Source organism: Chroicocephalus ridibundus, chromosome Z (genome assembly GCF_963924245.1).
Source record: "Chroicocephalus ridibundus chromosome Z, bChrRid1.1, whole genome shotgun sequence".
Taxonomy (NCBI): Eukaryota; Metazoa; Chordata; class Aves; order Charadriiformes; family Laridae; genus Chroicocephalus; species Chroicocephalus ridibundus.
This window is the reverse complement of record NC_086316.1, coordinates 47,866,303-47,889,849: the sequence shown is the minus strand read 5'-3', so window position 1 is coordinate 47,889,849 and position 23,547 is coordinate 47,866,303. Positions and strand designations below refer to the sequence as shown.

The following is a 23,547-nucleotide window of genomic DNA, read 5'->3' as shown; positions in this document are numbered from 1 at the left end:
ATGCTGAAACGTCCAAGGCATTAAGAAACACTAGGAGGAAAAGAAAAGAAAGCCCTTTCCATGCCACGTGCTCAGCTGCCTCATGTCCTCTTGGGGATGGCTGGAAAGCTGACCCAGCGTTTGGAGTACCGGGACCATCACCAGTGTTAAACCTTTGATTGTGACATCACAATGGTGATGTAGTCGTGTCTGCTTAGGAATGCAAGACTGTGCTTTTCCCAAGGGTCTTCCCTCAAAAAATCATGACACAATGCTGCCGTGTTCAGGAATAAGGACAAGGGTATGCTGAAAAAGCCCTTGCAAAATTGCCTTTGTCTTTCAGCAACTACCAAATCTTATATGAAAAAAAACCTCACTTGGAAACCATAATGGTGTAGTTTGCTGAAATTTCTGTAGATGATGATCTGCATTTTACCAAAATCATAGCAATTTTAAGACAAGCTTTAGTCTCTGCTACATTTACTGATATTTTTTCAAAGGATGTTTGAGGTTTCAAATCATTCTTTCAAGGGTGCTTAACTTTACAGCTTTGGTTTTAATGAAAATGTGATTTTATGGTTTCAAGCCTATATTTCAAGCCTCAGTTTGTGGTCCAAGGTTGGAACATACTATTATTTTTCCAGCCATTGTTGCTTGGACATATGTGTGTATTTTTTCAGGCCTTCATGTTTTGCTTTCAAAACATTTTATCTTATTTTATCCTTGTTTTGTTCTGTATTCACTTGATACAAGCACATTTATTTCCCTCATCAGTTGAATTGCTGGATTTGTGTCTCAAGAGATCATTAACAGTCTAGGAAACACTTAGCCTGCAGTAAACTTTTTAAAACTTTAACCAATTGTGTGAGTTTGTTCAGGGTTGCCAAATAATAAAACTTATCACTGTTCAGCAGCCGTTCAAGAGGTTAGTAGAAATTGAGTTAAGTTTCAAAATGTTTCCTAATGAAGGCATGTCCACATATCAAAGACTGATATTTTCACATGACACTGATTGGCACCCATTGTGGCACATCAGCTCACAAAACTAAGGTTGAATGTGTATGGAAGTTAAAAAATAACTTTTCACTCATATGTTCACATTCTTATAATAACACTGAGGCAAATGGGTTTAGTGGGAAGTTTGACGTAGTTGAAAAGGCTCTAAGTAGTAGGTTTTTTTTTTCCCCCCTTCATGAAATCAATTTTCTTTCTATTCTACTAGTTCTAGGCTTTTCCCAGTACAACAATAAAGACTGCTGATGGGCTTAGCTTGTTTGACCTTGTCCTCTCAGGATACTTGCTATCTCCTAGGAGCAGGCACTGATTGAGTGCATTGGAGGACTATGGGCAGTGTTATTAATAATTTTCATTCAGTGGCTGAAGAATTTGTCATTGAATCAACTACCTGTTGCACTGTTCTTCCCTGGACTCCTGTCTTTCATTTGTATTGTATTCACTTGATTTTACAGGCAATGTGAAACATAGAGGTATGAATAGACTGACTCCTCTATCTAAAGGCACCATGCCCTTGGTCATTCTACACAATTTGTTTTTTTACCTCAGGGTTTTGTTATTTTGCTGAAACTTCACATTCAAGATTTTACTTTCTAACTCCTAACCATGATGGAACATGGTTCTGCTGCTCTTTGGCCTACGATTTCCCTGAAAAAAATAAGAAAAAAAAAGAGGGGTAATTGGTTTTACAGCATTTGCCACTTGCCATGACAGCAGAGGAATAAGAGTTGGGTACAAATGCTAGCTAGAGAATATGTGGAGCTTGTTATGATCCTAGTGCCTTCATGAGATATAGACAGGTCTACCTCAAGAACATGCAATGGTCTAAGTCCAAAGAGAGGATTACAACCTTTCTACTTCCTCTGGCATACGCAGTGGTAAGGAGAGTTTTGAGCTGTGCCACGCATGCCTGCTAAGTCTTTTGCAGACAGGCTGCCTGAAAAATACAATGAAATCTTGGAGTGGAAAGTTATCACTGTTGAATATGTTCTTTGGGTGATAATGGCTTGTGCAACTGTTATCTGGTGTAGTAGAGTACACTAAAGTGGACGTGGTATTTAGGAGGACCTGATCTGTGGTTTACGTGAGGCATTGATGGCTGTGAAGCCCTAAAGTCTCAGGATTTTAGTGCTCCCGAGTACACCCTGCCTCAACCAGTCTGTGCAGGCTAAGACTTCTGTTCATTGTTTTTTGGCTACTCCAGCTGCACTTGCTATACAAATAAGTTCTTCAAGACATTTAACAATTAGTGTTGTTTTTTTTTTTTATCTCATTTTTTAACACATAAGCAATAAAGGATTGCACCGAGAAGTAAATCTGGAGTCCCTCCATTGAGTGCAATCACAGCTAAGCAGCAGATGCAATTATCTGAGCCGTGTGCCCATTCGTCAGCAAAGCAGGCGCTGAAGCAGTCAGGCATAGGCGGCAGCGTGCGTTATTGGGTGTTGTTAAAAAAGGAGATGTATGAACAACCATTCTGTCAGCCATTCATTTTGGCTAGGATAAAGACAAGAATATGACACTAAGTAGAATTATCTAATTCATAAGTAGCATTATTGTTAGAGGAAATATATATATATGTATCTTCAGACGCACTTCCCAAATGCTTGTGGCTACAAATATTCAGAAGCGGTCTAAAGAACACAGCATATGGATATGTAGAAACACAGCCAAACGTTTTGCTTTCTAATAAAAAATTCATTTTGGAGAATTTTAATGAATATTTAGGAATTTAAAGCTGGTTTTGGGCTTTTAATAAAACATTCTGATTAACGATGGAGCAAGATATATTCAGTGATCAAGAGAAATTTGGATAAATTTCTCTAAATCTTATATATCACCCTCATTTCTTGTGATCCACATTGATTGACTAGAAAATTTAAAAAAAAAAAAGGATTCTTCATAAGACTTTTGATGTTTTAACTCTGAACCTGGTGATCATGTCTACCAGGAGAGCGTAAAGCACTGAAGTATAACAAAAAATACATCACACTGTACTTTTGGCTTAACTTCCAGTTTTTCAGAGAAACTTGAAATACAGTATTTCAGAAATGTCAGAAAAGCTACAAATGTCTTCAGAAACAATAATGGCAGAAGTCTGTTGGAGTTTAACGTAGTTTTTTGACTTAGCTGTTAGTTTTCCTTTTCATGAGCTGCTCAGAGACCTTGACCCAAATAAGGTTTTGCCTGCAAGTAGATTTAGGCTGTAGCTCTTTTCTCTGTGAATACCAGCGTGGCATCAGAGCAAGGTTACTTGTGTTTCTCTTGAACGGAATTCCCTAATCAGTGTTCAAGAGCTGAACATGTCGATTTGGGAGTTAGTATTTGAAAAGGAAGCGAGTTGGCTTTTGAAAGTTTCTTGCATTAAATTAATCAACCTGATTTGTTATCTGACTGTGCCTGCCCATCCTTGCCAGGGTCCCTCCAGTGTCACTGTCACCGTCCTGCTCTGTTTGCACTGCTGCGGTATGGTGCCTCTCAGGGAGGTTTTGACCCCCGTCCCTCCTCGTCCCCCTCCTGATGCAGCCTCCTGCTGCTACCAGACATGATCAGCATCGTCATCCACTCAGCTGTGGAAAGATGTGGGATAATGAGGATGGTAGGCATAGACTGACCAGTTAATGCTGTTCAGGCTCATCTGACTCATTTGGATGCAGCAGGTTAGGGAAAGATCGACTTAAGTATTACATTACATAGAAAAAGGAGTTTTCACTGGCACAGCTACAGTGCCATGACTTCAGCTTGTTTTCATATCTGCTTCCAGAACCGTCTGATTTTACCACGTGCTTCAACAGGGCAGAATATACATTTTGTGTCCCTCAAAAATATCCCATCCTAAAAAGAGTCACCTTTAGCAACAAATGCTGTCAGAAAATCATTTATTGCCCTAAGTTTTGCACTATGTTTAGAAACTTGTAGAAAATGCACCTTGAACATGGAAAAACCAACATTGAGGGCATTTCATTGTGGTAGAAAGGGTTCACAGCTGAAACTTCCTGCAGAAGTGGCAGGAAAGAAATTAGAGCGGTTATTTTTTCATGAATAGGTTGTGGCACTGTAACTTAAATGCCGATTATAAGCAAAATTGATGCTTGCAGATTTACTGAGGCACTGATGTTTGTACCAAACGTAGTTATGTTATTGTTCTTTGGTGTCATCTTTATTTCTCTTGGATGGATTCATCTGGTTGGGTGGTGGCTATCAAACAGGTTACCAGTTTAGCAATATGAGGAAGGGTATGTGGACCAATGCTTTCCACTTCTTCATTACAGGCTTTTCCACGAGTTTCAGCTGTGGTGAAGGAATAATTGTGTATTTCCATCCTCAACTTTTGTGTACCACTCATGATTCAGCACCTTTAATATATAGTAAGCGTCTCTGACAAGGAGATACAGATTTGAACACAGAAACAAAAGTGTGGCATATTTGCTGATAACAGAAATATTTGCAGTGTTCAACAAACTCATTTATGAATGAGTCCAGTTCTCCAAACCTGTCTGTACTGGGGCAATCTTCATAATTTATTATATACTAAAACCGCTTTGTCTTGTTCTGATTTTATTGCTATTAAATAGAGCTAAATTACTGAAAGGCTTTTTTTTTTTTCTTCTTTTTTCCCCCCCAAGACTGTTGTGCTATAAAGAGAACCTTGTGTGAATGAAAACTGTTCATGGTCTCTATGCAGTCATTTACTTATATTTGTGCTGGAGAAGCTGTAGGATACTACGAAGTTAAATTGGTTTGTCCTCAATCTGTGCTTAGTATTTGATCTCCAAGGGCAAATAGAAACATAGGATGTAGCTCCGTGCTATGTTATCTCCAGTGGCAGGTCTGTCTTCAAAGGTTTGCATCCTCTTTTTGCCTCCTGACCCTGGTTGCCCTTTCCCACATCATGTCACAATTTGAGTCCCTCTTCTGTGCTAATACGATTGTTTGTGGGACCATGCTGTGGATGGGATCACTGCACTAAGCTGACTTAAGAAAATGATTATTTGCTTTGATTAGTGACCCAGTTTACAGGGCAGCCCCATGGACAGTTTTAGTGGTACACTGGCAAGAGCAGCAGGTGGTGGAACTCATGGAGACAGTTAATTCCTGCAGCCACAAAAATAAACCACAAACCAGACAGGATCTGGCTTGTCTACGTTAAAATGTTGCACCGTGGTAAAAGCATTTAACTAAATCTGATCATTGTCTGAGTCATCAGACCCTGAGAACAGAAATAATAAAATGGAGTGTGCAATTCAGATATATCATAGCAAATGTTCACCCAGAGACCACATTCAGACTGCATATATGATCTTAATTCTTTTATTTATCTATAATATTTAATATTGCCCTTGCATCTCTGATAGTCATATGATGTCATTTTTGGTGGTAAGATTAATAAATCTCCCCTCAATGTAGGTGCCTTTCCTTTTCATATATCCAGTCAAATCTTTTCCAATGTGGCTAATAAATGAAAGTGATTATTAACTTAAATTTTTGATGAAGATTTATACAGTTCTATCAAGACTATGGTTCTGATCTGCCTGCAACTGCAAAACACCTCATTACAATGCTTTCACTGCTTCTTTTTGTGAGTACTTGCAGAATCATTAACTTGAATGCCAGGCTAATTATTCCTCCCAAGACATTCTTCTTTCTGTTATTGAAGAAATACCGAAGCCTACCAACTGAATTTTTAGAACATGATTATTCTTTTTTCTGAGTTCTTAAAACCATGGCTTATTAGATATGGTCTAACTATGAACTTTCAAAGATGACTTGAATGTTGGTTTTTTGTTTGGTTGTGGTTTTATTTATTTATTTATTTTTAATTATTAGAAGTCTTTCCCAAGTATATAAAAGCACAGGAGCTAGGCTGTTATATAATGACTAATATGAGAATGCAGTAAAAGAAATTATAATAGTTCACAAAACATGTTTTATTGACAAAGGCATAGGGCCTTTTATAATTGTGTATGTAATCCCTTCGTTAATATTTGAAATATAGAATGTTAATGTTCTAACAGAAATAGGACTAAATACCTGGATGCGTTTTGTCTGTAAACTGAATTTCAAGTGAGTCCAAACAACACCCACAAACAATTTCAGCATTTCCAAAAAAAACTCAATGCTAAAATTTCAAAATGAAAAGGTAAGGTAGCCAGCATCACTGGATAAACTTCCAGATAAACTTCCTTCAGACATCTGACTGACCACTCCAGAGAAAAACAAACGGCTTTCATAGTCATGAGGGTAAGAGGATCCAGAAACTACTCAGAAGCGTCTGAGAATGTGGAGTATTCTGCAGATGCTTACTCCTTTTTTCAAACTGCATCACACTGAAAGAATTCCATATAAGGAATACTGGGGAAGCTGCGAAGGAATTACCTAGTTAAATACAGATTGAGAATTGTGTTTTATGCTGTTCTATTTGGAACATGTTATTTTATTTGTAACAAGTTGTTTCAAACTTTTAACTTCCAAGTCTGACCCATCTTGTTAATTAATTTTTTCCTTTGTTTGACCATTAAGCTTGTCTGGTGTTGCAGATACAAGGTGAATCAGGGTAAAACTGGTAAACTTAGGATGTAATATCTGCATAAAGGCAGAAGCAAGGAGTCTTAATGGAACTGCAAGGAGATGCAAATATAAACCCGTAGATATACCAGCATCCAGCTCCTTTTGCTAAGTTGTTTTAAGTTATTGTCAGGATGTTAAAGCCTTGCAATTTAAATATCTCTAAGGTAAAAGCTGTCTTTTATGAGAAAAAAATATATCCATGTAACATCCTCCACATGCTGAAGTGTAGATCTGTGTATGGCATCAGAGTGTGCCTATTTGGATAACGTGCAACCTCTTTGCTCAGCAAGGCACTTAAGCATTTAAACATTACCGTTAGTCGTAAGTAAGTACATTGCAGGAGAATTTTTCTTTTTTCAGTAATAATAATAAAGAAGATGAACAACTTCTTCCATTCCTTTGACCCTAGCATGCCAACCCTAAATAGTAAACTAAACATTCATGAAAGATTAATCACTTGGGAAATTAGTATCTTCTTATATTTCAGTCAGTGAAACTTCACCAGCGCCATCCATTCAGTGACAGACAGGACGACGTTGATGTGGTACTCTTCATCTTGAACCACGCAACCTTCAGACGATCTCTTATATAGGTAGCAGCTGGAGCAGCCCTGTGAAATACAGTCACAATGCCTAAACATGAAAAGCCAACCACCATTGAAGGAGACGGTAACTACAACTATAATGATGCATTTTAAGCACTTATTCATTTTCTGCATGTAGCTCAACTGTGCGAGTTTTGTTTTCTTCTTGTTATTTCTAATAGAATTTCTTCTTTGTCACAGTTCTTTGTCTTTTTTTTTTTTCAGAAATGTATTTTACTTGGCTTTTGAAGGCAGCTTTGCTGTGCAAGTTGGCTAGTTGTAGCATGGTAGTTTGGCTTTCCACTGGTTAGTAAACCAAAAGAGTGCAACCACAGCCCAGTCACTTTTCTTACATTTATACGTATTTTATAGGGAAGATTAAGAAAACAAGGGTATTTTGTGGCTTCTGTAAAGTGCACAAAAGCAATGCCTCCTTTTCTTATTGCTTTCAGTATTTGGAATGAAATGGCAAACATTATTCATAGTAAGATTAACAATATTTCTATGCTGATACTGCACTGTTTAGGATGCAAGAAATATTTTTGTAGGATGATAATGACTAATGGCTTACTCTGGCAAAGTGCAAGGCAATTATTTGATATGGGAAATGCTTTCAGTAGTTATGGGCAATACTGCTCTTTCCAAAATATGGATCTTTTCATATGGAACAGGGATGATATTTCTGATCTTCAGCATGGAAGAAAATTGCCAGGGACCTAATTATGACTAGTTTCTGAATGAATTTATTAGGTCTTGCTAAGTACCAGGGCTGGTGCTACTAAACAGTGCTTTTTATGTTTTTAATCCACACTTGTAACCTACAATACTGATAAAATGGTTTCTGCTTCCATAGAAAACATCAGAAGGGACAGCTTAGCATTTCAGCGGAATATAACATGTAGTTCATTTTAAGAGTCCATCCTGTTTTCTTTCCTTTTGTTGTCTGAGCACCTTAATTCATTTTTTTCCTCCATTTTTTTTCCTTTACTGATCAATTTAATTTCCAAGCATTACATGCTAATAGAGCTCATTTTAACATGAGAGAAATACAGAATTTAAAGTAGCGTAGGCATAATACTTACCAGTTGCAGCAGAATTTTTATCTGAATAAGAAACAAAATGCGCATAACCATAGAACATGCACATTTTATAAGCATTTCTAATGAATAAATTATTAGAATATCAAGGTTCTAAGTTTACCATAAAACCTGCCTTCTACTTGCAGATATCTAACTGAATTGACTTATCTTCTGATTCAGTGACTTTATTGTTCACTCAAAGTACAGACGTTAGCATTTGGGCAGTGAACAAAAAGGACACATATTTTAAGTGGAGAAGGTTGAGATCTTTTGGTCACAGAATCATGATCACTCTTTGACACGCTGTGCATGAAAATTTATCCTGTACATAATTCACAATAAAATCTAACAGCCTTAATGACAGTTATGAGTATATTTGGAGATGAAGTCGTGTGAGTGAATTCAAGACTCAGTCTTGATTTAAGAAGACCTAAAAAGCTGGAGCTCCACCATAAGTAACTACAAGACACTTTTAGAATGTTGTTCTGAGTCCGCTTTTGACTGAAAATGTTCCAAGGGCTGGAGTTAGTCAGCACAGAGCTCAGATGCTAATCTAGTTGCAGTTTCTTCAGAGGAGGTTTTGCTTTATCATTGGTGACTGTCCTGAGGAATATTCTTGCAAAGAATGGACCACCTCAACAGTTTCAAAAATGCAGTCTAGGGCCTTATATTTTTGCTTTTTGATATCTTCAGCTGTATCGAAGCCCCGGTTTGCACATTCTTCTTGTTTCATAATGTCTTCTGCAAAATCTATGGTAGTAGGAGACGCATGGTTCATTACGCTAACTTCATGAATGTGAATTCGTTGCTCTAGGCTTCTCATACCTAAGTGCCCTAAGTCTCATGCCCAAGACTTAGGGCACAAATGTTCAGAGTGAATGTTTAAAAGAGATCAGATGGAAAGTGCCTATTATCCTCTAAAAATAATGGAGAGAATCTGTGGTGAGCTGTAGGTATCAACCTTAAAAGAGCTGTCTTCTCACAAGGTAGTGAAAAATACAATTGCCTTCAGATCCACTAAGAATACTACATTTGGAACTTGAGCATAAACTGTTTTTTCCACATTAACATCTTAACAGTACTATGAATAAATGACAATAAGCTAAGTAAATCACATTTCAGACCCTTAAAAGGTCAGATGATTTACTTCGCGGAATGCATCGGACACTTAATTGGACACATTGAGACTTTCTGTGACATCTTGGTATATTATTTCTGGTGTGTTTCACAGCTGTTATTTCTAGTGATATTTATCCTTACGAAAGTGTTTTGAGACACTCTCATATTTCTATGATTAGAAAGAATAGAACTGAAACATATGTAAATAGCTAGAATTGCATATTATACAACTCTTCCTATTATTTTTGACTAATATTACACATACATTTGTTGTCTACTATGATCTTGTACTACTGACAGTTCTACGTGTTGGGCACTCAGTTTATTAGCTATCTAGGCTGGTGTCTTTCTGGCACTGAAAAAAAGTCCAGCATGGTCCAGTTCAGAGGAAGACATAATAATTGTTTGCAAGGCTCTATCTGCATATGATCCATTTCATTGGCTTGCAAATTAATTAATAAATAAGATTTTTTTTTTTGTAACATATACAAAATGTCTGATAGCCTTTTTTGAATTACGGATTACTTTGCATACCACTGATATTTTATTTTATTTTTTTTTTTTTTTTATGGCAGCAGCACTGCCAGAACTGCTTAGCACCAGTATGTAGTAGTAATGTGATCAGTAATATTACAACAGTGGGCCATATTTTACACAGCAGTTCCAAGAATCATTATCCCACTCACAGTGAAAAAATCTAAGAAACTTTTTCAGTATAAAACAAGTTTAAAACAAGTTTAAACATGGAATCTGAGTAGTATCCTCTGGTAAGTGGTGTACAAACAACTTGGGAGAATAAGATAAAGATACAACAACCCCCACAATCTGCTAAATGGCCACTTCATATAGCAGACTCCTATGTTTTATACATTTTTTTCTGTCCTTATATTCCTTACCAGCAAACATGTCAACATCGTGAGCTCTCTCCTGAGCTGTCTGATGTTCCGTCTTCACTGCAGTCGCAGACTTGCAGGTTAGTCTGTGCTCATATTCAGGATGCCTTCCTTTAGACTTGTTGGCTCATTTGTGGCTACAGTCTAAAACATAAATAAGACTTCAAGTAAAATGATAGCTTACTCACATTTCACCTTCTCTGCCCTTAGTGTAGAAAGATGAGAAAGTTTCCCTTAAACTATGGTGGAAAAAAAAATCAGAAAGTGATTGGGTTTCCTAGAGCCTAAGGAGTTATAGCTCCAAATATACCTAATTATATATGTTTCATTAGGGCAGGATGGTGTATCTGGGAAAATGCAACAGCTGAGCAATAGTTTGCTCTGGGTCAATAAACTCAAGTTAGCTGACTCAAAGCCTATTAACCTGGTATTAGCCCTATGAATATTAATGCCGTCAAGAAATGAGGTCCTATCAACCCTTTTCTGGAACAGTGAGTAATTCTAGACAGTGCTTTAGAGAGACTTAGTTGGATTTTAGTGGAGGATTCCCTGAACTTTTGGTAAGTGGGATCACATGAAGATGTGTTTAAAAAAGCAGAAGTCCAGTATATCGACCTAAAAGTTTCCCACATAGTGATGATTTTGTTCCTACATCAAAGACTATACCTTTCTATTTTAACAAACCAGAGCATCAAAAACAGTCTTCAGTTTTCCTTTAGGATGATAATACAGTGCCTGAGGAACGCACTCTACTGTTTCTCTATGTTGTAGTTCATAGAACATTCAAATTTAGTGCTAAACTGCATTTAGAATTAGTGTCACTGTGAAATGTAATTTGTGTATTGTTGAAATGCTTCTCCAATAATTCAGTAAGACAGGATTTGCCACAAGCAGCTGGAGTGCTGAGTTATGAGCTGCCTAGCCTCTTGCTTTCCTCTTTGAAAAGTAATACAGAGTTAATGACCTGAAATAGCTTTCTAATAACAATAACGTTAAACACAGTAATGACTATTTTTCTCTCTTATTGCTCAAATACCCAATGAACTAACAACATTGGCCTTTTAATGGCATTTGCAAAACCATCAAACACAAAAAGACAATTATTAATACAGATTGTCAGAATTATAAGTCTCCAGGGATAGCTGTAGTGTGGATGCGGTGTAGGGTGACTATGTAGCTTACATGAATGCATGCATATACACTGTTCAGGACAGACCTCAGGGGTGGTAAACCTCCTTCCTCCCCCCTCCTCAGTCCCCTCCTCGGTGATTTTGTTACTCCTAAACAGCACCAACTGCTATCACAGCTGACGCAAGTGAACACCTTTTAGTTCTTCCCTGAGCTTCATCTTTTATGCTAGTGACACAGCTCATGACACGGAGTGTGAGGACACTGGAGGATTGGAAAGTCATCCTTGGCTTTTAGCTTCTTTTAAAAATAAATTATAGTACAATGCTTTTTGTATCATACACCAACATTTTATTTAACCTGAAATGTTGGATTCAGCCTAGCGCATTTGTTACCCTTATGCTATTAGAGTTAATTAAACGCCAATAGCTACATTCCACCCTGCTTAAATCTCTGTGCTGCATAGTCCATTGTCAGTTTTGCTATTATGTCATTATGATGTCAACTCAAGCACAATGCACTTTCACTGCTAATACATGTTTCAGTAAATAGGATAAATTTCCAGCTATTTGCTTCTTGTATGTGCTTATGAGAATCTTAAGTGAGGCCAATCTTGTATCATAAAAATGCTTCCCTGGCAATTTCTGTTTGGCTGGAGGAGATCAGCAAAAGCATTAGTTGCAATAAAAGACTGTGCCCTATTGTTGCATGCAAAGTATCTCTTTAGAAGTGTCTGTCTTCATCTTTGCAAGCTTTCAATAGCAATGCAATGATCTTTGTCAAATGGAGATCCTGTTACCGTCAGCAGCAGAAGGGATATGTCCAAACAGAACAAAGGAGCACTTATTTTCACATTCCACTGATAATACTGAATGATAACATTTTTGCATAGTCTTAAAAAATTACTGTACAGATGCTGTGGAAATGCTAGAAAAAGTAATTACAATGAAATGTTTTGTGGTGGGAACTTAGACTCCCTACATATATTCCAGTTTTAAAATGCCTGCCAAATTTTGGATAATAACCCTTTGCCCATTATTGCACATAGTGAAACAAAACCCTAAATTCCTTCTTGTTTGAACCGTTACATATTGTACTCCTTTTCTTTGATACTGGGTAAAGGTAAGAAATTGTGCCTGATAGCTAGCTACAGTAGTCCCTAGACAAATCAATTTATTTGTATATTTTCGATGAATCACTAGTGACTTAATAAAGTTCATAAAAGGAACTAGGGAGATCGTGAATGGGTGGAGAAAAACAAAATATAAAAAAAAATAAATTCAAAAGTATTACAGATGAGCAAAGAAGGAAGATAACCGTAATTTCTTCTTGCCTGAAAAATACAACTATGACATCATCACGATGACACCACCTGTCCTGTCTGTACAGAGGGGAATTAGACAACATACATCCGGAACATACATGGTATATAGGAGTGGAATGACAGCTGCCTATTTCTACTTATGGTAATATTCTTAGTCTTCTCATTAATCTCCTCCTACTATATATTTCTAGTTATTTCACTGATGTGTCTCAAGTGCTGTCCCACATGTACAATCTCAAAGATACCTCAAGAGAGCCTATTACCTCCTAGCTTCTCAGGTATTAGTTGGATTTCTTCTGAAGAAACATTTCTGGTGAATACCACTAGCAGTTTCAAGAGTTCCTCTTAAATAATATGCTCATACAAATATTTGCAGTGAGGATATAATTAAATATTATGAGGGATATAATGTGTATGAAAGAGTGGCATTTTTCTTTCTCTCAATATGTACATGACCCCAGTTTCAAGGTGTACCAGGCAAATGAGTTGGATACTTTCCTGATTATTGATGGGTAGCAGAGACAGCATTGAACTTATTGAGACTGAAAAACTTAAGCAAGAGATCCACCCAAACCCAAAGATGTTTCTGAGTGGAAATACTACTTGCTTCTGTAAATAGGCTTTCTCTCTAGAGTCTCCAATGTTTTTATCATCTCCTGAGTGATAAGAAGAGGACTGTGGTACAGCATATGAGCGATCTGGGTCAACTTTTGTCACTATGCTTGAAAATTTGTTTGCTGGAACTGAGAGTAAGTCTCCTCTTTCTTCTGGGACCATGTTCTTCTGTTGTGCTGCAGCTAAGAACCTTCGTGCCCTCTAATCAGTCAAATCAGAAAATGATAATCTTTTTTAATCTCAGCCAGTGCTTATCTTTCACATGTTTAAGAAAATCTCTGAGAAGCATTTTCATCTTCCTTGTTCTTTTCCCCAAATTGTAGGATATTGCTATCGTGTTCCTTTTTGAGGGTCCTCCTGTCCTACATATTTGCTCCATGAGAGGGAGCTCTTCATGGCATCACTTTAGGGCTTACTTATTTGAGTGCTGAAAGTGTTAACTTTTTCTGCCTTCGTCTTATTTCTTGAAATCTATTTGCCACGTTCCAAAAAGCTGGGTTTGTGAAATGGTGTAAGGGAGTACAATGCAGTAATTGTCAAGAATTTCTTAAAACCCCTGCATTCCTAATGACTGGTACACACTTCACATGCGCTGACCTTTGTTTTCACTCCACAGAGGGCAGTGATGTTGACAATGAAGAAGGCAGTGCAGCTGAGAATGAAGAAAATGTCAAAGGAACAGGTCAGTAGTGTGGATTACTTTGAGGCCACACTCAAATGTTTTCTGATTACCTGTATGAATGAAGGAGGAGGAAAGGTCTCCCTCTAACATACTGCCTTCTCTCGTGTGCTTTTTTTTCTCCATCACAGATAAAGGTGGGAAGAGAGCAACACCGAGAACTAGAAGGGGACATGCCAGAGGGAGAGCCAGGCATGGTGGTGAGGAGGATGAGGATGATGAAGATGGGACAAGGAGAGCTGGGCATCGCAGGCATAGAAACCGTAGAGGACGGGGACGAGGAGCTGGAAATGAGGGCAGTGATTCTGAGGGAGACCCTTCAAAAGCCAGGAAGAACCAGGCAGATCAGAAGTCCAAGGAAGATGATGAAGAAGAGGAAGATGAGAAAGGGGGTAAAAGTGGGAAAGGCAAAAATGAGAAGAAACAGGACAAAAAGCCTGATAAGAAAGGGAAAAAAGAGAAGGCCAACAAGAAGAAAAAAGACAAAAAGAAATCAGGATCTGGGTAATTAAATTATATTTTTAGTATAGACCCACGGTTATCTTGCATAAAGCCTGCTTTCATTTATAGCTGTGAAATGCTAAAAGTCATTATGACTCCCTTACTCATTACAGCCCAATTAAAACTGCACAGATATTTTTTTCCTGCAGTGAGGAAATGCTGGCTAACTGAAATGGAAACTTTCCACAAAGCGATATCCACTTTGGTGAAACCAAGGCATGAGTTTGTCACAGGTCCAGGGTGGGACATTGGGAAATGACCAGTCCCTTTTGGGACTGCCAATATCCTGAGGATTAGGCCAAATCTGGTCAGGCAGAACAGAAACTCAAGCCACGGTCACCCATATTGTAGTGAAACACCCTAAGTTTCTGGAGAAAGGGAGTGAAAGTGACAGAGAAGGGGAGCAAATGACAGAGAGAGGTGACAACAGGTGAGATCTCTCCTGCTTTTCCTTTCCCCAAAACTGAAATCCTCCAAACCCTGAGCTGATAACCTTCCAAAAACCCAAGATCTAGTTTTATTTCCAGTGCAGAACTAAAATCTTGACACTTTTCACAAGACCGAGTTCTTGTTTCCAATTTATGTTTGAGACAGCTTTTTATAAATGATCAGTGCCAAAGTTTCAAGAACCCAGAACAAGGACTGAGAGGGCATTTTCCATTCTGTTTCTCATTCACTCCCTCTAAAATATTACCATTCACTTTTCCAAAGCATGTAATGCAACCTGGGGTCTTGGAAAGACCCCACTGCCACTGAGCACTTCAGAAAATTATTTTGTATTTTTCTGCCATCCTGCAATTGTCTTGCTCCCTGTCCCTTCTCATGCTATTGAAAGGAAACGACCCCTGGGAATGGTGTATAATAGAGCAAATGGAGCTAGGCGTGCTTATCTCAGTGTATAGGGAGAGACATTCCCCTTCCCCCATTCAGCACTTGCTACAGCTGTTTGTGTTCCCAAATGCATCACTGGAGAGCACAGCAGGAGTCAAAGAAAAGAAAAAAATACAGTGAGACATACTGTTGCATGAATTTGCCCATGATCCCATTTCAATATACTTCTACTTCATTTCCTTTGCCTAGAAGAATGCCTAAAATCTTTCTTTGTGCTGTCTTCATTGTGGTCCCAATTACACCCCTTTGTGCAATTTTCTGTTCTCATATAGCAATAGTCCTGAATGTGTCAATCCATGCTTCTTTATTATTCTCTTCCAATGTAGACATTTATTGAACATTAAATAGAAAAAGACCACTGAAAATATAAAATTGAATGAAGCCACAATGTTTGTCTTCCAAAGTTCTTAGAATTAAAATACATGTGTTTGGGTTAAAGATTTAGAAATTGCTACCTGGAACAAAATTTTATTCTTGAAGTAGTAAGCATAACATTTGAGGAGAAACTGAGGATGCTCTGGAAGATACCTCAAGAGCCTTATATTTTTAGACTTTTAGAGGACCAGCTGACAAGATTAAAGAGTAATAAATATGAGAATATTTTAAAAGACTTTTAAAAGAAAAGCAAAAATAATTTACGAACAAAGGAAAATAGGCTGGTAATCAGTTCAGCTGTGATTCAGATAAAAAGGATTTGCAAACCTTCAGGACAAAAGAGAAGGGTGGCAGCATAGAAATATAGCCTGTCTAGCAAGTCTATGAGTACCTATCACAACAAATGCTACATACTGTTTAAAAGTACATCTTGCTGATGTAGTTTTTTTAATTGCCAAGATATTTCAGCATGAAAAATCACGATAAAGAGTAAAATAAGAAGTTGACAAAGAAAAAAACAAAAAACCCTGAAACAAAAAGAAAAGTAAGATTAAATGTGATACTATTCCACAGGGAGATAATATTGTATTGTCTGCTGTCATTGTGGATTTTGCTAAACTCTACAAACACTGCCCTTTTTGGCTAGGTCACAGTACAAGTCAGTAGAATCTGGTGCTGTTACCCACATCCTCCCCCCTACTTTTCACCTAAATCAGGAAAACCTCTCTATGCCCTTTATGCCCTAATTATTTTTCATAAAGGATGCAAAAGAATGCTAGATGAACTCTGTGTGGATTCTATTTTTTTTTTAACCTGATTATTTTGATCTCTGCTAATTTGTGGCAGTGAGTTTCACAGGGTAATTCCATGGCGAAAGGAGTTATTTCTGTGTGAGTTTTAAATCTTTTGCTCTTAGATGCTATTGCTTGTTGATGTGGCTGACTGCTTCCTCAAATGAGGGTGTGAGGAAGGCCTGCTCTACACTGTTCATAACCATCATCCCCAAAATATTCCTGATAAATTGCTCCTTATAGTTTCACTGTGAAGATCTTTGATATTCCTAGATTGTAATGCTACTTTGTTCTTTACTGGCTTGTCTAATTGTGACTGATTGGTCTTAGATAGTAACCATATGCAGTCACTTCAGCTACAGATCCTCAGAGAACGAGACTTATATTCTGCCTCACCTGTGCAATTTCTGTTTTTACTGTATAGGCTTATATGTAAGCACATCGACTGATTTTCAGTAAGAATACTCAAGAGTATAAAGCTTATGCAAAAGTCCAGTGACACATGCTAGCAGGAAGATTGCTGAAGGGGCCTAAGTGTCAGGGGATATTACGGGAATTATCAATAAACAATAGAATTTTCACAAAAAAGTAGGAAGAAATGTAGTCAAATTTATTCACCAACCACTCTGGACTATTAAAGCACTACCAATATTTCCCTGAAAAGACCCGAGCTCCAAGAAAAGATTTTCATCTTAATTTTAGAGCTCAAGCTCTAAATTTAGCTTAATTTTAGCTCATCTAATTTTGGCAAAAAAAATGAGAAATGTAGATTATGTCCATAAAAACGAGATGATACTAAAACAAAAACACAGATGCCTCATATGGGCATAAACCAAAACACTGATGAACAGCATGAGCAAGTTCATTACGTGTGTGATTTAAGGAAACACCATTGCTTTCAAGAGCTCTATTGGCTTAGGAAAAGATGCTTTGTGTGCACTGAATTGAAGCCAAGGAAGATGATGGCTTGATGTGAAATTATTTAGTGATGCTTTATGCTCTGTGTTAGCCTGAAGGTCGTGGTGAAACCTTCTGGCCTTCAAATATATGAATCACAACCTTTCATGAAAGGCTGAGACTTTCAGTTGCAGAAGACAGAATTCTGATTTCCTGGCTTGAATCTCATAGTGTTCAACCACTTGAGCTAAAGGAAAAACCTGCTGTAACTGCAGAAAGTTTCACTGCACAGTGTAAAAACTCCTGAAAATACTGCTTTCTTAAAGAAGTTTAGAAATTTGGATTTTTTATTATTTTCCTGGTTCCAAAGGAAAGTGAAGAATGAAAGATGAGACGTGTTTGCAAAGACAAATAAAGCAGTAGTGGGCAATGGGCACAAGAGTCAATATTGTCCCTACTTTACCTCTTGTGTTCTGCTGAGATTCCCTTCCTCAGTAAGGTCACTGCATTAGCACCTTCCACACTTTTATTTCCCACTATTCTCACTGCAGTCTCATAAAACCACATGCCTCAATTTTTGCTTAACACAGCAATCTTCTGTCAAAGGAAATCTTCAATATTCTGCACATTGTTGCCCACTTTATAAAATGCAAAACAGCTGATTGTAACAACTAAGGATTTAAAGCTCTCTCAAAACCAGATTCCTTTAATCCTTCTGTTCTTCTTAAAGACATGAATTTTTTGCATTATAATGCCTCAAAATTGTAGGCACAAATCTTTTTATTGACCTTCATCCATTTAACTTAAGTTTTCATATAGTTCTTCACTTGCTCATCACAATTCTGGAACAACAATAAATATGTCTGGTGTTCAGCAGCAATCATTCTTTCTGAAGATTTATATTTTTTGTGGCACTTTTTTTTGACACATAAAGTCTAAAATTTTACGGCTGATGGATTTACCTTTCTAATGTGACAGTCTTTTCAATAAGCAGCATTGAGTCTTTAATAGCAGGGCATCTGATAGCTATGAGAATCTCTTTTTTTCCTTTGCTAAATTAACTCCTCTCTGTATGCAATTTTTAACCTGATCCCCTGTAGCTTTTGTTATAATGATGTATATTTCAAGAAAACTAAAGGTAGATGACCAATGAGAAATTTGTATTGGAAAAAGAATTTTGCTTTTATTGTATCTGTTTGCTTTGAAACTTTTCATAAATATTCTCCTTTTGTCCTTCATAGGAAAGTGGACATTGCCTTAATCAGCAATGCTTTCCAAAATCACTACAAATCAGTGCATGGATAAGAAGTTCAGATTAAAAACACAACACATCTGGAGATGCCATTACTATTGCATCTGCTTATTCTGAGTGCCAGGACACATTACAACCTTGCTGGGTTCCAGCTTTGAATCTTTCCCATCTCTGTCATCTAGGGCTGTCATCTAGTGTTTAAACTGGTCTTTGCTGTGGTTGTGGTGTCTTTTCTCTCTCCTGTGGCACACTGATGTGGGGTGAGCAACTTCATTTTCATGGCTGCAGTTATAGTGTCCTTATTTGCCCATTGTGAGTTTGAGTTGAACTCTTAGGAGGCTGGTGACTCCTGAAGGAACAATCAGTGGCTGTGAGACACTTCCCCAGGAGCCCTGCCCACTCTCCATGGGATGCTCTGGGTGTAGTACTGCTTCAGCTGTGGATCTGCACTTTGTGTGCAGGCTTTGCCTTTCATACTAAAACTAGTAAGAATTCTACGTGAACTGTGTCCTCCCTTCTGTGCAACAGTGAAGGCATTTATCTAGGTTTCAAAGTTAACAAGAAGTGACACCAAGTATGTGCAACAGTGAAAACTTCTGTCCTTTCCGAGTTTTGGTGATGGTTTTTGTTCCTACTTTTGTTTGAAGCTCTGATTCTGACTCTGAGGAGGAGCCCATTACAGAGGAGGAATTGGCCAAGCTGAAAGAAGAGGTAGAAGAAAAAAAGAAACTAATTGCCACGCTACGAAACAAGCCGTGGAAGATGAAAAAGAAGCTGTCTGTCCTCAAGTATGGTTTGATCCATAGTGAATATCTGCCATCCTGCTCTGCACTTTGCACTGTTTTTCTGAACTTTCACTTTATTTTTACACTTACTGACACAATTGACTTGAAGCCATCTCTAATCTCTTTTTCACAGGATGTGCTTTCACAGAAAGTGGAGGTAAATGGTATTGCACATCAGTGCTTTCATGTCTCTGTAGATCTGAAATCAAATATGAAAAACTCAGATCTTTTTCTTTTTAAAGTTTTCATTACACCCCCCTGAAAAATCTTTCATTTTCTTCAGTTAGGTTAATGTTGGTAAATTCTTCCTTTGGTAAGTTTAATATCTCATTCAAGAAAAATGATGGAATTTCAGGAATACCTCAAGATTGCCGGGGTAGGAAAACAAGATTTATCTTTCCATTCTAAACGTTTGGGAAGAAAAGCAGATTTTTTTTTTTTTAACTTATGAGAAAAGCAAACTGCTTGGAAACTGAGCCCACGTTTTCATGCATTTTTAGGTATGCCACACATAAAGCTGTATTTTGCCCTAGAAAACCTATCACTACATTTTCAATAAGGCTAAAAATTAAGTTTCCATTTTCAGTTAAATTTCCACCAAGCACAGGAAACTGGGTAAACTCATAGAATTTTATTCTTTCTCCAAAAACTGTTATGCTCCTCGGTTTTGAATAATTCATTCACTGCAGTATTGCTCAAACACCAACAAAATTGTGTTTTGTTAGACACATCTAACAGAGAAAAGATGGTCTCTCCTGCAGAAAGTTTTTGATATGGATAGAAAACACAGACATAATGGTGGGAGAGAGCATATGAAATATGATGCGGAAGGTCTAAAAGTTTTTCCTTCTAGAAGGTAAGGTCATTTTGGGAAGGATACAGTTACAAAGAGGAAATGGAATATACGTTGTGAAAGAAGGCGACATGGAAGGGAATAAAAGAGAACAGAGTACCTAGGAGATGTAAAGTGTAAGAAGCACTGTGAAGCTGGGAGAAATTTCATAAAAAACAGATGAGCAGATTAGATAATCAGATAACAATTACTTTATTTTCCATAGTCTATAACAGAAGGATCCCCATGTACATAAAGTTAAAATTTGTTGTATTCTTACTATGAATGGAGCTTCTATTTTTATAGCAAATTTTCTGTCCCAGCATTCCAAGAAATTCCTAGTTCCTAGAAAACTTCCTAGCCTGATATGGCCCTCGCACTATTACCCATTATTGCTCTTCCATGTGGGTGGCAAAGAAGCTACAACACATAGTCCAAGGGCAATCAAAAGAGATTTCAAGGCCTTGGGACAGTTGGTAAGGGAAGCTGGAGCAGAGGTAATTTTTTCCTCTGTCCTTCTAGTTGTGGGCAGTGACATTGGAAGAAACAGACAGATCCAGTCTATTAATACATGGCTCCACAGCTGGTGTCACTGCCAGAATTTTGGATTTTTCAATAATGGGATGGTCTACACAGCATCAGGCCTGCTAGTGTTGGATGGGATTCTTCTCTCTCAAAGAAGGAAGACGGTCTTTGCCCACGAGCTATCAGGACTGATTGTCAGAGCTTTAAACTATGCTTGAAGGGGGAAAGGGATAACATCAGGCGTGCCTGTAACAGGCTGTGGGATGACATGCCAAGATTAGAGGGATGGGGTGCCAGTGAGGGCCCTCAGCCCGTAGCTCTGAGACGTGCTGGCTACACTGCAGCACACTTGAAGTCTTAGGGAGAAGAGCAAGGGGCTCCTGAAGTAATAGGAGCCAAGAGGGAAACACCAGCAAAATACCTCAAAGGAAATGTGTGTTCCTCTAAAAAGATGACATTTTAGGACAGCAAACTTGCAGCTGTTCAAGGAATCAGAGAACGGAACACCTTGGGAAACTGCCCCTCAGAACAAGGGAACAGAACAGGCCTGGCAGGTCTTTAAGGATGCTTTCCATAGAGCACAAGTGCGCTAAATCTCCAGGTGTAAGAAATCAGGAAAGGATAGCAAGAGATCAGCATGGATGTGTCGAGACCTGCTGGTCAAACTAAAGGACAAGAAGGAAATTCACAGGCAGTGGAAGCAGGGAGAGATATCCTGGGAAGGGTATGGAGATGTTAGCTGATTGTGTAATAGCATGAGGAAGGCCAAGGCGCAGCTGGAGTTAAACTTGGCAAGGGATGCAAAGAATAACAGGAACGGCTTCTACAGGTATGTCAGCAAGAAAAGGAAGGTCAAAGAAAGTGTACTCCCCCTGATGAACAAGAGTTGCAAACTGGTAACAACGGATGAGGAGAAGGCTGAGGTACCCAACAATTTTTTGCCTCAGTCTTCACTCGCAACCCCTCTTGCCACACCACTTGAGTTGAGGGACCTCAGGGCAGGGATAGGGGGAGCAAAGTCCCTCTCACTGCAAGAGAAGATCAGGTTCACCTTAGGAAAATGAACATACATAAGTCTATGTGCCCTGGTGAAATACATCCTAGAGTCCTGAGGGGACTGGCTGATGTAGTTGCCAAGCCACTCTCCATGCTATTTGAAAAGCCATGGCAGTCAAGGGAAGTCCCCAGTGACTGGAAAAAGGGAAATGTTGCACCCATTTTTTAGAAGGGTAGAAAGGAGGACCCTAGGAACTACTGACGTGTCAGCCTCACATCTGTGCGTCGAAAGATTATGGAACAGATCTTCCTAGAAGCTACAATAAGAGACATGGAGGATAGGGAGGTGATTTGAGACAGCCAGCATGGCTGCACCAAAGGCAAGTCCTGCCTGACCAACCTAGTGACCTTCTACGATAGATTGACTACATCAATGGACAAGGGAAGAACTATGGATGTCATCTACCTGGATTTCTCTAAGGCCTTTGACATGGTCCCCCTCAATATTCCTGTCTCTAAATTAGAGAGATATGTATTTGGTGGGTGGACTATTCAGTGGATAAGGAATTGGCTGTATGGTCACATCCAGAAAGTTAGTGGTCATTTGCTCAATGTCCAGAAGGAGATTGGTAACAAGTGGTGTCCCTCATGGGTCCATTCTGTGGTTGGTACTGTTCAATATCTTCATCAGTGATGTAGACAATGGGATTGGGAGCATGCTCAGCAATTTTGCAGATGGCACTAAGCTGAGTGGTGCGGTTGACATGTCTGGGGGACAGGATGCCATCCAGAAGGACCTGGACAAGCTCAAAAAGTGGGCCCATGTGAACCTTGTGAGATTCACCAAGGCCAAGTACAAGCACTTGGGTGTATTGTTGGATGAAAAACTGGACATGAGCCAGCAATGTGCACTTGCAGCCTGGAAAGCCAACTGCATTCTGGGCTGCATCAAAAAAATCATGGCCAGCAGGTTGAGGAAGGTGATTCTCCCCCTCTGCTCCACTCTGGTGAGACTAGTCTCCAACTCTGGAGACCTCAGCAAAGGAAAGACATGGACCTCTTGGAGAAGGTCCAGAAGAGGGCCACAAAAACGACCAGAGGGATGGAACACCTCTCCTGTGGGAAGAGGCTGAGAGTTGGGGTTGTTCGTCTTGGAGAAACGAAGGCTCCAGGGAGACCTTATTGCAGTCTTTCAGTACTTAAAAGGGGCTTTAATACTTTTCAGTACTTTAAAGGGGGTTATTATATGATGTGTGGGAAAAAAAGAAAAGAAGCCTACCTTCTTAGAAGTAGAAGAAGAAATTTCTCTTTTCTTTGTCTTCTGGCTTCCACAACAGAGAGATACTTCATTGGACATTTTTTCTCAGCATTATGAGAAATGTTCTTACTGTGATCCAAACACAACTTCCATGTTTGTTCTATATTAGCACCTATTTTTTTCCAAGACTGGAAAAAAGTGCTCTGCAGGAACACTCAAGGATTTTTTACATATTCATGAAAAGATAAAACCAAAAAATTACATTTTTTTCATATTATTTTGAAAAGTGAATATTAGGGCCGATTAGAACTTTTCATTCTAAATATTTAAAAGAAGTGTTTATTTGTCAGAAAAAAATATTTTTGGGGAAAGATTTATTTTCCACTAAAATTTGTGTTTTAAAAAAGTGATAAGAAATTTTAAATTGTTGAAACATTTTGTTTAAGCATTTTCAAGACTACAC

At 38.4% G+C, this 23,547-nt stretch overlaps 1 protein-coding gene across 1 annotated transcript in view; it reads left to right on the top strand.

Annotated features, from left to right (window-relative positions):
* The first annotated feature begins 7,189 nt into the window (after positions 1-7,189).
* Positions 7,190-23,547, top strand: part of TMC1 (transmembrane channel like 1) — a 67,148-nt gene continuing 50,790 nt past the window's right edge. Inside the window, exons 1-4 of the mRNA XM_063321167.1 lie at positions 7,190-7,229; positions 13,919-13,984; positions 14,113-14,485; positions 19,336-19,476. Coding sequence (XP_063177237.1) covers positions 7,190-7,229; positions 13,919-13,984; positions 14,113-14,485; positions 19,336-19,476 — 620 coding nt within the window. The remainder of the gene's footprint in view (positions 7,230-13,918; positions 13,985-14,112; positions 14,486-19,335; positions 19,477-23,547) is intronic.